Source organism: Tauraco erythrolophus, chromosome 6 (assembly GCF_009769465.1).
Source record: "Tauraco erythrolophus isolate bTauEry1 chromosome 6, bTauEry1.pri, whole genome shotgun sequence".
Lineage (NCBI taxonomy): Eukaryota > Metazoa > Chordata > Aves > Musophagiformes > Musophagidae > Tauraco > Tauraco erythrolophus.
Window position 1 is genome coordinate 19,369,905 of NC_141470.1, and position 14,003 is coordinate 19,383,907.

The window sequence follows — 14,003 nt, forward strand, 5'->3', positions numbered from 1 at the left end:
GAAATGCCAATTTTAAAAATCCCCATCTAAATGTAAATTCTGAAAACCAGAGGTCTAAGGACAAAGTACAGAGCATTTATTGGATGGGAAGGGACTACCGAATCCCAGGCTTTGCCTCTTGCATTTGTGCTCAGGAGCTCTGCAAGGAGGTCTTTGCCATGACTTACCTCAGCATCTCTGTCTTAGTTTCTCTGTTTATAAAATTTTAATAAGGTTCTTTCATTTTTTGTGTTTTGATTGCAGTCTCTTTCTTTAATACTATTTAATGGTAGTCTCTCTCTAATGCTATTACAGCATTAGAAAAAAAAAAAACAACTAACCGTCTTTGATATTTGTGTTTGGCCTGCTAGCATTTTCAGCTTGTAGATAAGTAGAAGTAATGGCTTTTGATTTGTGGTGCATATATGCCTGGAGTTTGTAAATTACTTCTACAAGATCTTTGAAAGACTATTAATAAAAGTGAACTTGTCAGTAGGCGTAGATATGTTATACAGTTAGATGTCTGGAAGTTTTGAAAGTCAATTTACAGACCTCCCCAAGACTTTGGACTATAGCGACTTAATCTCATCCTCAATTACACAAATTGAGTGTGCAGGAACAGGGTCTGGCATCTGTCTCAATGGGCTTTTTGTTGTCAGCTTCTATTAGTTGTGCCTCACTTGCTCTTCAGCGGAAGGTTCCTGGTTGTTGGTCTCTGCTACCCAGCTGCCCAATAGCGAGCCTCTTGTAAGTGGCCTTCTGATACTGGCAGACGTTGTGATTTTACCTCCATACCTTGAAATGGACATGTCCTTGACTACATTTAAATTAGTTATTAGTCAAATAATCAAAATGTGCTTAAGCTGGTGAATGAAGCTTCTGCCTTGCCAATTTTTGACATTAATTACTTCTGGGTCTCCCAGTTGTCTGGTGCATTGTATGTGAATCATCTCTTGTATTCCTTGGCTTTCTAACACACTGCTAGAAGTAGAAGTTGCGGTGTTTCTGTTAATTAGTTTTTCGTAATTATTTATGAACTCCATCTTTTTTGGAATGCTGACCAACACTTTCATCTTTTGCTGTGTGACCAGTAAGCTGTGTCTTGGACAGAGCTCTTAAAAGAACAAAGCCGTGAACAAAATCTTGACTTTTAAAACTATATTGTTGTTAAATTAAGCTTATTCTTTCATCTGTGCTTGCTGTTGAGAAGTTAAAACTAATGCTGTGTGGAAGAAATGGGAGAATATATTGTACTTTGACATTAATAGCATGACTAAACCATTCATTTAGTTCTATATTTATTTTAACATTGTAGTCTGTATGTTGATATAAAGCCTTGAGATGTTAAATATTTTTATTGGCATGTTATAAATCTGTTAGGTATTCCAAGGTGATCACAAATGCTTTCTTAGAATGTAAGAAACTGATAATGAGTGATTTTTGGCTTTTGATGATCTCTGCAGTGATTAAATAGGGTAAAAATCTGGTCAACACATGATCTTTAAACTTGAAATCCAACCTGCTTTTCCATTAAAATGACATCTCTCTACAGTACTTAATATGACAGTGCAAAGACTCTATTTCACCAAAAGGCAGTGTTTCACCAATTGTTAAGTGAATTGCTTAGGGATGCTTTCTTTGTTGTAAGTGCAATGCCATTTTTTCATTAATCTGGAAGCTGTTCCTTGTTCTGCATCTATTGAAAAATCTTCAGCAATTTTTACTGATGTCTCCTAAGCCTTCAAAATTTCCATGTCGAGTTTTTGGTTTTTATTTTTTCCTGGATTTCAACTTTTATTGCAGCTTTGGGAGGGCTGAGATTATATTTTTTTTTCTTCAGTTTTATTTATTGCCGTGGAAATGCTTTATTTTAAATTCTATATCTGTATTTTTGTATTCAGAGTTCCTTCTATCCATTTTGCATATTCATTTAGCACATTGTTTTGATTGTTGGTCCAGTTGTTATATTTGGAAAGCGTTCTCTCCTATAGTAAATGGCGTAGGGGAGAAAACAAAACTGCCCCACCTTGCCAAGGAGTAGTTATTTTACCTTGTAGGTATTACAGTTTCATTTATTTAATATCTATTTCATACTTGTCTGTGCTTCACGGCTACTCACTAAACCTGAATTTTGGCACTGCAAAGCAGCCTGAGGAAAAACTAATTTTCCTTTGCTGAAGTGAGTGTATGGGACACCACTTCTGTGATTTATAAATGAGATCTGGAATATTTTAGATTAGAGTTCCTGAAGAATTAAGAATAGCAGCTGAATAAATGATGGTTGGCCAGGTGTCTTGTCACTCTGAGGTGATGTGAATTGTAACAGCTCAATAAGAGAATGTTATTGTAGCAATGAGCTTCAGTTCACTTATGCTTAACAAATTAATTAAAGTCAAGAAGCAAAATCATATTTACAAAGAAGATTATAGCAGAACTTCTCTTTTTTTATTCCCTATCCTAATGAACTAATTCAGATTTTACAAGGGGAGGAGGGCTTTTCTAAGAATACCTGAGCAAAATGAGAGAAGAATTTAAGAAGGAAAAGAATATATCTGTGGTCAGCAGCAAAGTTAAAGGCAAAATTGTAAAAAATGCTGAAATAGATACAGCTTTGGTCTAGGTGATATACTCAAATTTCAATATGAGTTTATGCTTACGCAACACTAAATAGCCACATGAGAAACACCACTGCAGTCAGATACTGCAGTCTCCATAGTGTAATTTTTCCCCCCGTTGTGGTCAATGTAGGTCATCAGGCGATAAAAGCCAATTTTTCCTATGAGTGCCTCGCTAGCTGTAACCCTCTTCCATAACAAACAAAATTGCTAATCTTGTTCCTTTTATTCAAGTATGAGTGACAGTTCAAAAAGTTGTGAAATCATCTATTCAAAGAGGGAGGTATGATTAGGAATCTTCAAATGTGGCTCAAGTCTGCCATAAAAAAAAAAAAGAGGTTTTTGACATATACTGGTGGACCCTCATTTTGGAAAAAGAGTACAAAAAATACATTTTTCCATGTGATTTCAGAGCATCGATGTAAGAGAGTCCCTTTTGGGTTTAGAAATGAACTTGACAGCATTTTTCCAGGGTTGCGTCATATGTTTCACTCACACTTTCACATCCTGCATTAAACCACATGCATGCACATCAACAAGACAAGATTGTAAAAGGAGTGTAACTGGGGAACTGTTTTCATGATATTTGATAGGAGTAATTGCGGCCACTGCTGTTTCAAAGCAACTGCGGTTATACTATACTATGTCAACAAAAGTCACTTTTGCCATATGGAAACCTAATTACTTCAGAATGATCTGTTAGAAAGCACTTTTGAGATAGTCAGGCCATTTATACAAATCAGTAAAAAATATTTGTGAGTGAAACCTTTCTTAAAAAAGAGCTTTCATGTGTTATAGGTTGAGTGTTACAGTGATCATTTTGGAAATATTAAAAAAGTAGACTTCTATTGAAAAGGTGGTAGGGAAATTTATTACGTGATAAGAAAATAGGAGTATTTCCCTATGGTTTCTGTGATAACCCTGATTGTGTGTTGCTCAATGGAGAGGAGGTTTTTTGTGCTTCTCTTCAGCAAGAGCCTAATGTTGTGGGAAATGAGATGAAATATAGAATGCTACATTTTGACGACATCATGTGATGCTAGGGGTATTTATCTGTGTAGTATTTGTTCTGTAAAATGACTTAAAGCTTCCCCCTCTTCCACCTGCCCCTTCAATAATGTTGTTTTTTCCCCTTTTGTAGTCCAGGACATGCCTTGTTTTTACATTTGGGTCTTTCTCACTTCTGAGTTGTTTGGGGCATCCATTAATCAGATGATTTTTCTTTCACTATGAAACTAGAGAACATCAGAAGTTTGATTAGTTAAGTGTGGTAGTTCTGTACCTAGACTTACAATTTGCTGTCAGTAGCTGTTACTACAAAAACGTGCTTCTAAAAGACACTGTAATCTTCATAATTGTAAAAGAAATGTTGCAAGCTCCATGAGTGTCTAAGTTTCACAGTGCAGCTAGGTTGACTGATGTGTTTAAAGGTCTGTCTTAGTTGTTGAGGTATAGAAGTGTAATTTATGGATAGTCTATTACGTACGTGAAGTTTTAAATGGTTTATTTGCTGACTCTAACTCCATAGATTTCTGACACATAAACCATCTGTTCTGAATTGCTTTTCTTGAAAGCATTTCTATATTCAGTCATTGTGATCTACCTAAATCAGAAGACATGAAATATTCAGAACCAGATTTATTCATGTATTTTTAGTACTGGGAGCAGCAGTGACCCTGGGGAAAACTCGTTCTCTGCATTGCTGCCAGGCATTTCAATGCCTTCCCAGTAGCCCATAAAAGAAAGGCTGGGCAGGTTCTCCTGGCTGTCTCCTTGCTTCTAGCTGCTTTTGTACTGCTGAGGGCATCTGTGCCAAGGAGCAGCTTCTGCTTTCCAGGACCAGTGCCGCAGACTTGCTATTGCCCTGTGGGCTCGGGGCTGACTAGAGCAGATTGGTTGTGCCCATGCTGGACCCAGGTCTCCTCTGATTGCCAGATGGTATCCACCAGCCTTATAGCACAATATTTCTCTCTTTATGTTTTTTTTTTCCCCTAGTTCAAATTTCCTCAAATAATATGAGTATTTTATCACGAATTCCAAAACAGTGTTTAGTACTCTTAGCACGACATGAATGAATATAGGCTGGATATCAGGGGATGTGACAAGACAGAGTAGTTTAAAGACATGGAATCATCAGGGCTGGAGTTGGAGAAACGAGTGGAAGGAAACATACCTGGTGTGATTTCACCCATAATGCCCTTCCAAGCTGTTCCTGGGGTTGTAAAGAGTTTTTGTCTTGGAGAAGACTTGCTAGTTTTCTGCAAAGGAGAGTCCGAGAGCAAAGTAATATACGGGTGCTGTGGAAAATTCAGAGATGAGAACTGAAGAGTGAACTGGGAGGTCACATGATTTGACACTGCAGGCCTACTTTCCAAAGAAAATAACTCTAGTGTTATCTCCTTTCTATGAGAAGTAGCTTAACGCGCAAGCCTGCAAGTGCCAGGAATACTGGAGCTGGCTTCTTGTCATCTTGTTCCTGTGACAGTGCTGCTAATCCATTATAAGGTCATCCAGGATTTGTGCCCTAAATTGGATGTAATCATCCAAAAATTCCAAAGAGTATAGTTTGGTCAGATATAATTTGTTTGATCTCCTTACTTTGACCTGTTAACTCAGTTGGTTCAACATCCAGGTATCACCTCAGATACTCTAGTCCAAGCAGAGGTATTAAGGGAAAAGAATTTCATTCTATTTGATATTAATGGTGTTAAACCAATTTATATCTGCTGGTAATTTGGTTCTGTGAGAATATGATGAAGTATGTTGTATGTACGTTGGATGTTTTATGTAGTTAGATTAAGATACAGTGCTATGAAATGGCACCTCTTTGAAATCTACTGACAAGATAGAGTTGATTATCATAGAATCATAGAGTTGTTTGGATTGGAAGAGACCTTAAAGATGATCTAGTTCCAACCCCCCTGTCATGGGCAGAGACACGTTCCACTAGATCATATTGCTCAAAGCCCCATCCAACCTGGCCTTGAGTGCTTCCAGGGATGTCATCCACAACTTACCTTGGCAACCTGTTCCAGTGCCTCACCACCCTCAGAGTGAAGAATTTTTTCCTTAGAGCTAATAGAAACCTATCGTCTTTCAGTTTAAAGCCATTGCCCCTTGTCCTATCACTACATGCCCTTGTAAAAAGCCCCTCTCCAGCTTTCTTGTAGGCCCCCTTTAGGGGCTGGCAGGCTGCTAGAAGGTCTGACCGGAGCATTCTCTTCTCCAGGCTGAACAACCCCAAGTCTCTCAGCCTGCCTTCATACAACAGATGCTTCAGCCCTCGGATCATCTTTGTGGCCCTCCTTTGGACTGGCTCCAACAGGTCCATGTTCTCCTTCTATTGGGGTCCCCAGAGCTGAAGCAGTACTGCCAGTAGGTTCTCACAAGAGCAGAACAGAGAGGGAGAATCACCTCCCTTGATCTGCTGACTGCACTTCTTTGGATGCAGCCCAGGATACGGTTGACTTTCTGGGCTGCAAGCGCACAAAGCTGACTCCTGTTGACCTTCCCATCAACCAACACTCCTGAATCCTAGCTATGTATTTCTGAAGCACTAAAAAACACAGAATAGTTGCTATCAGGACCTGAGGGGACCAAAATATCTTAATAGTTGTGACCAGTCTCATCTAGGACCCAAACTTGCACTCTCTTCTCATGGCTCAGGAGCTCCCTTTGACCTCAGCCCTGCTTCTTGCCCGAGCCACATTGTGGACAGACCATCTCCGGCCTTGCTTGCTGCTGACTGGGCTTCATGGCTGGAGCCTCAGCCTCTGCTGTAGCCTTGCATCCAACCTTGTCTTCTGCTATTTCTGATTTGTCTTCCCAGATAGAGCTAGATCTGACTTGTCACCTCATCTTATCACAAGTCAGTTGGCTAAAGCTGTTACATCACCAGCACTACCTTACTCGGGTGCTGTGGGACTTGCACCACTGCCAGTGAAGGCTGCCACTGCCTGTGCTGGGGTCACCCTTGGCTCCTGGCTTATCTTCCCTCATGAAGCAGCTCGACTCTTGCTGCTCTCTGCTAGTTTCCCATCTTGTTCCATACTGTTGTTAGCAGCTGAACATCCCTGCCCACACTGCTTGTTCCTGTTCTGCCCTGGAGGAAATAAGGTCAGGTTAGATCTTCGCTGTGGAAATTATTTTGAAGAAAGAACTTCTTGAAGCTTTTTGCAATGTTTTGTGTAAGATTTTAGTAGATGATCATGAAACAAAAGACTTGTTTTGACAGCTTTTCTCTGAATGCAGACTGAACTGGATGACCTTCCTGCAGCAGACTGCTAGAGAATTTTGTGTAACTCCTTTTAACAGAAGTGAGTGCTCTTTTAAGACTATTAGACTTGTCCAATTAAAATCTCCTGAGAAAGGATGTAGAGGGGGGCAGAAATGGACAAATTCATTACTTCTTCCTAAAGGCTGTAAGTCACAAGGGGGAATTCTACGTGTGAAGCAGTCTGTAGAGTATAATGAGAATGTGCCTCAGGTTACAGATGCTCATTGTTTCTTTGAAGAAGTTAATGTGACGTGAGAAGAGTGCTGGTCTGGAGATATGTGGGGGTTTTTGTTTGTTTAAAAAAAAGACAAACAACCCTGGTCTGTGAGGAGCAGAGCATTTTTAAATTTAATTTTATTTTTTTTCTTCCAGAAGAATGGATTAAAATAATGGTTAACAACTTCATTGTGCTCTGATCTCTGTAAAGTTGTCCTGTATCTAGAGCCCCTTGGAAGAATTCAAGTTTCACTGGTTTTTACTTGTACTGGATTTATTGAATACTCATGTATCCTTCCCTCCTTTCTTCCTTCTTCCCATCTCTAATTCCAGGATGGTCTAGGAGGTCATATGATGTCTACAACACAAAATTTACTTGGGTTTTTCTTTAAAATACCATGTAAAACTGTTCAGTGTTTGAGACTACAATATAGAAAAGTATTATTATCTCCTTTTAAGTATTTTGAAACATAAGCATCATTTTTGCAAAACAAGGAAATAACTGTAAAAAAGTGCAATTGAAATAAGAAATATAGAGGAATGAGAGCTAGATGGTGATCTGAGGAATAGGTCTAAACATTAATAAGGCAGGTGTATATTTCTAAAGCAATTCAAATTGACATGGGGTGTGAATTCCTCCATGATTTAGAGATTTCTGAAGTTACATAATAACAGGGTTTTTTATTCTTTCTTAATTTTGCTGTGGATGGTGGCTATTTTTCATTTGAGGAAAAGAAACCTTAAATGAGAACTAAATGCTAAAGTATTCTTTGTATGTGTCTCAGTAAATGTACTGATACAGGCAAAAAGCTCACTGTGGTAATTACTCTGGTTGATTCAGATATTGATATGTTAAATCAGTAGCATCTCCTCTGATATCAAAATTCTGTAAATGGAACTACTCTGGTACAGTGAGAGCCCAGCTCTGTGTTGGACCTTGATCTTGTAGCTACTAGATCACATTTCTGGGTTGTGGATACGAGGCTTCCATGTGTTGTCAGAGAGACAATGGCCTCTCTGAAGTGTTTATGATCTTTAGACCTCAAGACCTATTGTTTTACGCTATGATTCTCTCCTAATGTAGTTCTGAAACTAATTCTCCCTTAATTTGGGGAAAGTTCAGTTCCTAGTTTAAAGTCTGTCCTTGTAAAATTTTTCTGACACCACCACCCCCATCCCCTGCCAAATTCAGTGAACTGGACCAAACACTAAATCCCAAAATTTTAGTTGCTGATATTCCTAAGAAGTTGCTAATACTGATTCAGCACTGAACTTCACATCGCATAGTCTATCACGATGCTTTTGTAAAGCCTTTATGGTTGACAACTTCATGCTGTTAAACTCACTTCTCATTCTTCTTTGCTTGGAATTCTTTAATGGACAAGGAAGTACATTGGTGGTAGTCACCCATCTATGCAAAACCTGTATTTTGATTTCATAATACCGAAGTATTATGCTAGCTTGTATCATTTATCTCAATAAAGAATTTCTGTTTTTCAGATCTTACCAGTACGGAAGATTCCATGCAAAGCCAATGCTCCTTCAGGGTCTTTTTTTGCACGGGACAACACTGCAAATTTCTTAGCCTGGTGCAGAGATGTAGGGGTTGATGATACCTGCCTGTTTGAGTCAGAAGGTTTGGGTATGTACTTGTTTGTTTAGTGATTGGTAATTTTAATGTACTTAACTTTTGTGTTTTGCCTTGAAAGACAGAATGGCTCTCTCAATAGATCCTGACTCCAAATCTGATCTCTGTCTGTGTTAATTCTACCCCTTATCTGAAACACAAACAAACAAAGTACAGATCATTTAAAATTAATTTAAGTCAATTTTAAGAGGAGCTTAAATGAGACAGAAATCTTAATGTGATTTCTTGCACACAGATGATTTTTTTTCACACCACACACACTTTTTTGATCATGGAATGCTTTTGCTTAGTTCGATGTGTAAGATGGTGCTTTTCTGTTTCAGGGGAATAGGATACAAGTGCGTGCTCGGTTTTGGCTGCAGACATTTACCTATTCATGCAGGTTCAATGGGTTTCTCAGGAAGAAATAAAATAGGAAAGTTTTCTCTGCATTCTATACGACCTTTTTCACAGTTGATTTACTAGTGCTTCAGGGTCTTCCATCAAAAGAATTGAACTGCTTAGGAGATTGCTGTTCTAATAGTACATATTCTTCAGTATTTTCGTTCTCTCTTCAAAGGAGAACTTAGGACTTATCTCAAGAGTTTGTTTCAGCCAAATATCAGGAAATGAAGAGAATCAAATGTTTGTTATGTGAGCACAGATAAAAGTGTAAAGCAGTTGTGATGACAGACAGCTCAGTTTCTATGGAAGACAAATGAACGCACTGTACTGAATCGAGAGGCTTCTTTATTCTGTTGCTCAAAAGGTCTTTGACTGCCTAGTTGAAGTTCTTATCTGTGTTGCAACTGGTCTATTCACCTTCTTTTACAGTTTTGCTCTTCTAGCACAACTGTTTCTGAAGCATTTTTTTGTTCATTTTTCTGTTCTTTTATCCTGTGAGGCTTTTAAATTAAATTAAATTATTTTATATTTCCAGGAGAAAATGTTTGACAGAGAGGAAATTAGTATCACAAAGATGACAAATATTAAGGAATAAATATATGTGTTGTCTCTGCTTTGTTTATTAAATCCTCAACATGAAATTTTTATTGGACGTCGTAGATCATGTGGAAGATGACAATAATTGTATTTCCAAAGATTTGAAATGATGGGGAAGTTGGACATTGCCTAGGACAACATGGTTAATGCAACACTTAAACAAATTTAGACTTTGTACTGCTGTTGTTAACTCAGCAGTTTACCATTGTTCCAGTAATAGGTTAACTGTGTAATTGAGAGCATGTTTATAAGGAATTTTCTCGTGCATTGCTAAAAAAAAACAGATCTTGTTTAGAGATGGAATTGGGTTAGCTGAAATACAAACATTCCCTGGATAAATTAATTTTTACGCAGGTTCTGTTGTTTTCCTTCTCTGAGTGTTACTGTTTATAGAATGCACATTTTGAAAAGACTTGTGGTTCTGGAAATAGAATTAGGACTTGATAATATTTTGACCTATTTTTCTGAACTTCAGTGTGGGATACTGACCATGCCATTTCTAAAAACAATAAAAATAGAAGCTACTCTTCTCCCTTGGTTTGAGCTAGAACTCTTAAAAGTTTTGATTTCATTTGAGGTTTTTCTAATGCACTAGAAGTAATGATGAATCATAACAGTTGCCAATCTAAAGCTTTTATGTTCCTCTCTCTCTGACAAGTCAATTCTCCACTGCATAGGAAATAAAAATTCAGCAAAGGTAAGTAATGTCAAAGGTTCTATTCCAAGTAGTGAGAGACAAAGTGTTTACACTGCCACATGGAAATCTGCTATATTTTTGGTAATAAATTATTGTGGTGAAATAATGGTTACAGAGGTAACTGGGTTTTGTGTTTTCTTGTGTGTTTTTTTTTCCTATGGCTAATAAACTGTATTGATGTATAAATTGCTAGCAACTATTTTCTCTCTGTACTTATTTTAATGTTCTTAATTGATTTTCTTTTTATCCTTTTTTTCTGTATGCTGCCTGCCTTATTATATGTAAATACTATATTATTTAATTACATGCACGTAGTGATATTTTCTTCATGCCATTGTATCATTTAAAACATTCCTGAGGCCTTTTTCTCACAAGTTGTTAAGAGAGCTGCCTGATGTCATTGCGAGGCTGCTTTCCATAATCTTTGAGAAGTCATGGAGATGAGGGATGTTCCTGAAGACTTGGAAGAATGCTAATGTTGCCCCCATCTCCAAGAAGGGCTTAAAGGAGGATCCATGAAATTATAGGCCTATCAGTCTTACTTCACTCGCTGGGAAAGTGATGGAATGAATCCTCCTCAGGCCTATCACAAGTCAAATGAAGCACGTGATTGGGAAAAGCCAGCACAGATTCATCAAGGGCAAATCATACTTGACAAACCTGATTGCCTTCTATGTCAAAGTAACCTGCTCGGTTGATGTGGAGCAAGCTGTGGATGTTGTCTACCTGGTCTTTGTGGTGGATGAGAAACTGCTGACAGGCTGCACCCAGAGGGACGTGGGAAATAGTTCCTTTTGAAACTGGCAGCCTGTCACAAGTGAGGTCCCCCAGGGATCGATATTGAGCCCAATGCTGTTTAATGTGTTTGCAAGTGATCTGGATGATGGGCTTAAGTGTACCCTGATGAAGTCTGCCAATGGTACCAAACTGAGTGGGGAAGTGGGCACTGGAAGGGAGAGCTACCCTGCAGGAAGATTTAGATAGACTGGAAGAGTGGACTAACAAGAACTTCATGAAGTTCAACACGCACAAGTGTAAGGTCTTGCACCTGGAAAAACATAACCCAGGAGTGCAGCAGACGCTGGGATCTGCCTAGCTAGGATGCAGCTCTGTGGTAAGGGACCGGGGGGTCCTGGTGTACAAGCAGCTCAATATGAGTGAACAGTAAAGAAGGCCTATAGGATGCTGAGTTGCATCAACAAGGCACCGCCAGTAGAGATAAAGAAGTCATTATCTCACTCAGTGCTTGTCAGGCCACACCCGGAATTCTGTGTTAGGTTTTGGTCCCTGCTGTACAAGGGACCAGAGAAGGGCCACAAAGATGATCAAAGGACTGGGAAGCCTGCAATATGAGGAAAGGCTGAGCAAACTGGATTTGTTCAGCCTTGAGAAAAGAAGGCTTAGGAGAGACCTTATCACCTTGTTCCAGTATTTAAAGGGTGACTACAAAGAAGATGGAGGCTCCCTTTTTACAAGAAGTCACATAGAAAAGACGGGGAGTAATGGGTACAAGTTATTCCTGGAGAGATTGGAAACAGGAAAAACTTTTCACAATGATAGCAATCAGCCTTTGAAATATTCCTCCCCAGGAAGTGGTGGATTCCCCAACATTGGACACTTTTAAGATTCAGATGAATGGAGTGCTGAGCCATCTTGTCTAGACCATGTTTTTACCAAGAAAGGTTGGACCACATGATTCTTGAGATCCCTTCCAACCTGGTATTCTGTGCTCTGCAACAAATATAACACAGTAGGTAGGAATAATCTAGAATGCTGCAAAATAGAGGGAGATTCTGCATGCTCCCTGCACTCATGGACCAATTTAGCTTGCTTTTCATAATCATTATTTTTATAGTTAGTGTATTTAAAGAAGAAGGAATTAGCTTTGTCAATACCAAAAACTGTGATCCAAAGTCCAAAATTTTATCATCTGGGAAAATCTTGAGATAGACTGTCTTTGAATAGGGTTCTTAGATGTATCAGAGGTCAGTATTTGTTCCGTATTTAGGACTCGGAACATGATGCACTAATTATTTGTAGTTTAAGAAAATACTGCCTGTAACCCTCTGTTCCCATGATATGTAGGTTTTGTAAGCACCCCTCTGTAGGTTTTAGGGCAGCAGATCCACACAGCTATGGTAGTTCAATTTATGGATGCATTCTTGATGGAGTTATTTGTAATTATGGTGCTCAAGCCTGAAGAGTGTAATACTTGAAGAAAACTCTTCTTGGCCAGATAGTAAGAATGGTATGATTTTCTGTGATGGCTTTAGTTAAGTGAACTTAAAGCTTAAGTTATGAACTCTTCATTTGTAACAGAGTCTTGTTGGATGATTATAGGATTTGGAACCAATGAATATCCTGCATCTCTTCTGTGATAGAGTCTACCCAGCAAGAAAAGGGTTTGCCACCGAGTGTGCCAGCATGCTAATGTGTGTTGTTTGTGTTGGGAGTTTCTGGATGATATTGTTATATTAATGTTTTGTGCTTGTGTGTTCTGTAACTGTGCGTGTGTACACACAACATGTGACATGGACTTCTTTTGATGCAACTTAATGGTTAGGGTTTAATGGAGAGGTTCCCTAAACAAAGGCATGCAGTGTTTTAGTGGAAAAAATAGTCTTAAACACAAACCTCTAATCTCTATTCTAGTGTTGCTTTTTAAAGTTTTTTTCTTAAAAAAAAAACCCACTCAAATGTCAATTGATTAAAATTATTTAATGCGTATAGGCAAATGATTTTTTTTCAATAAATACTTGAGTTGATTTAATTTTATATTACAAGAAGTATTTTGACCATTCTTTCAGTGTCACATTTACAGCTTGTAATAGCATGTTAAATTTTGCATATAATTGCATCAGAATAAGGCTTTGTCCTGTCTTTCACAACATTTCACTAAACAACTTATACTATCATTGAATATGTCTTGTTTTGAGGACTATAGAAGCATCCTGGACGCTGTGTTATTACCACTGGATTAGCATCTTAAATTAACGAATTCCAGTAAATTATTAGTTTAGGTGATCTCTATAATTCTAGATTAATTCTTTACTACCTATAGATCTGCTGTGTTTGAAACCTTAATTGGTTTGAGATTTCCATAAGTGATAGTGCTGAAATGGGGCCAGGGGAACACATCTTCATTTAAGTATGTCGTAGTATAACTCTTTAACACAGAAGCAAGGATATGTTTGGGGTGAGTTGAACAGAGTAAGTGTTGTCAAAGCAATGTTAAAAAAAAAAAAAAAAGTCAGATCAGAAGAAAAAGCATTAAAGGAGAAAGTGAAAAGACAATAGGAGGAAGGATCAAAGGATCAACCTTTTGAAAAACTTTCTCTAAACATGTTTGAATTCTGATGGCAGTTGGAAGCCTATGACAATAAGTACTAAACCCCTTAGGAAAATCTTTTTGCTTCTAGTGAGCTAAAAAAATACTTTAGAAACAGAAATCAAACTCACTTTTTTTAATTCAGCTATGCCTAAGATCTTTTTTTTAAAAGAAATAAGTTTAGGAGAAAAACTGACTCCACTAATAATGATTTATAGACATGTTAGGAGCCAAGGCTTGAAACTTGGCAGGCAGGTGTAAGA

General features: G+C 38.2%; 1 protein-coding gene across 1 annotated transcript in view; it reads left to right on the forward strand.

Annotated features, from left to right (window-relative positions):
- Positions 1–14,003, forward strand: part of GAS2 (growth arrest specific 2) — an 86,665-nt gene that overhangs the window by 19,992 nt on the left and 52,670 nt on the right. The window contains exon 3 of the mRNA XM_086613853.1: positions 8,587–8,728. Coding sequence (XP_086469979.1) covers positions 8,587–8,728 — 142 coding nt within the window. The remainder of the gene's footprint in view (positions 1–8,586; positions 8,729–14,003) is intronic.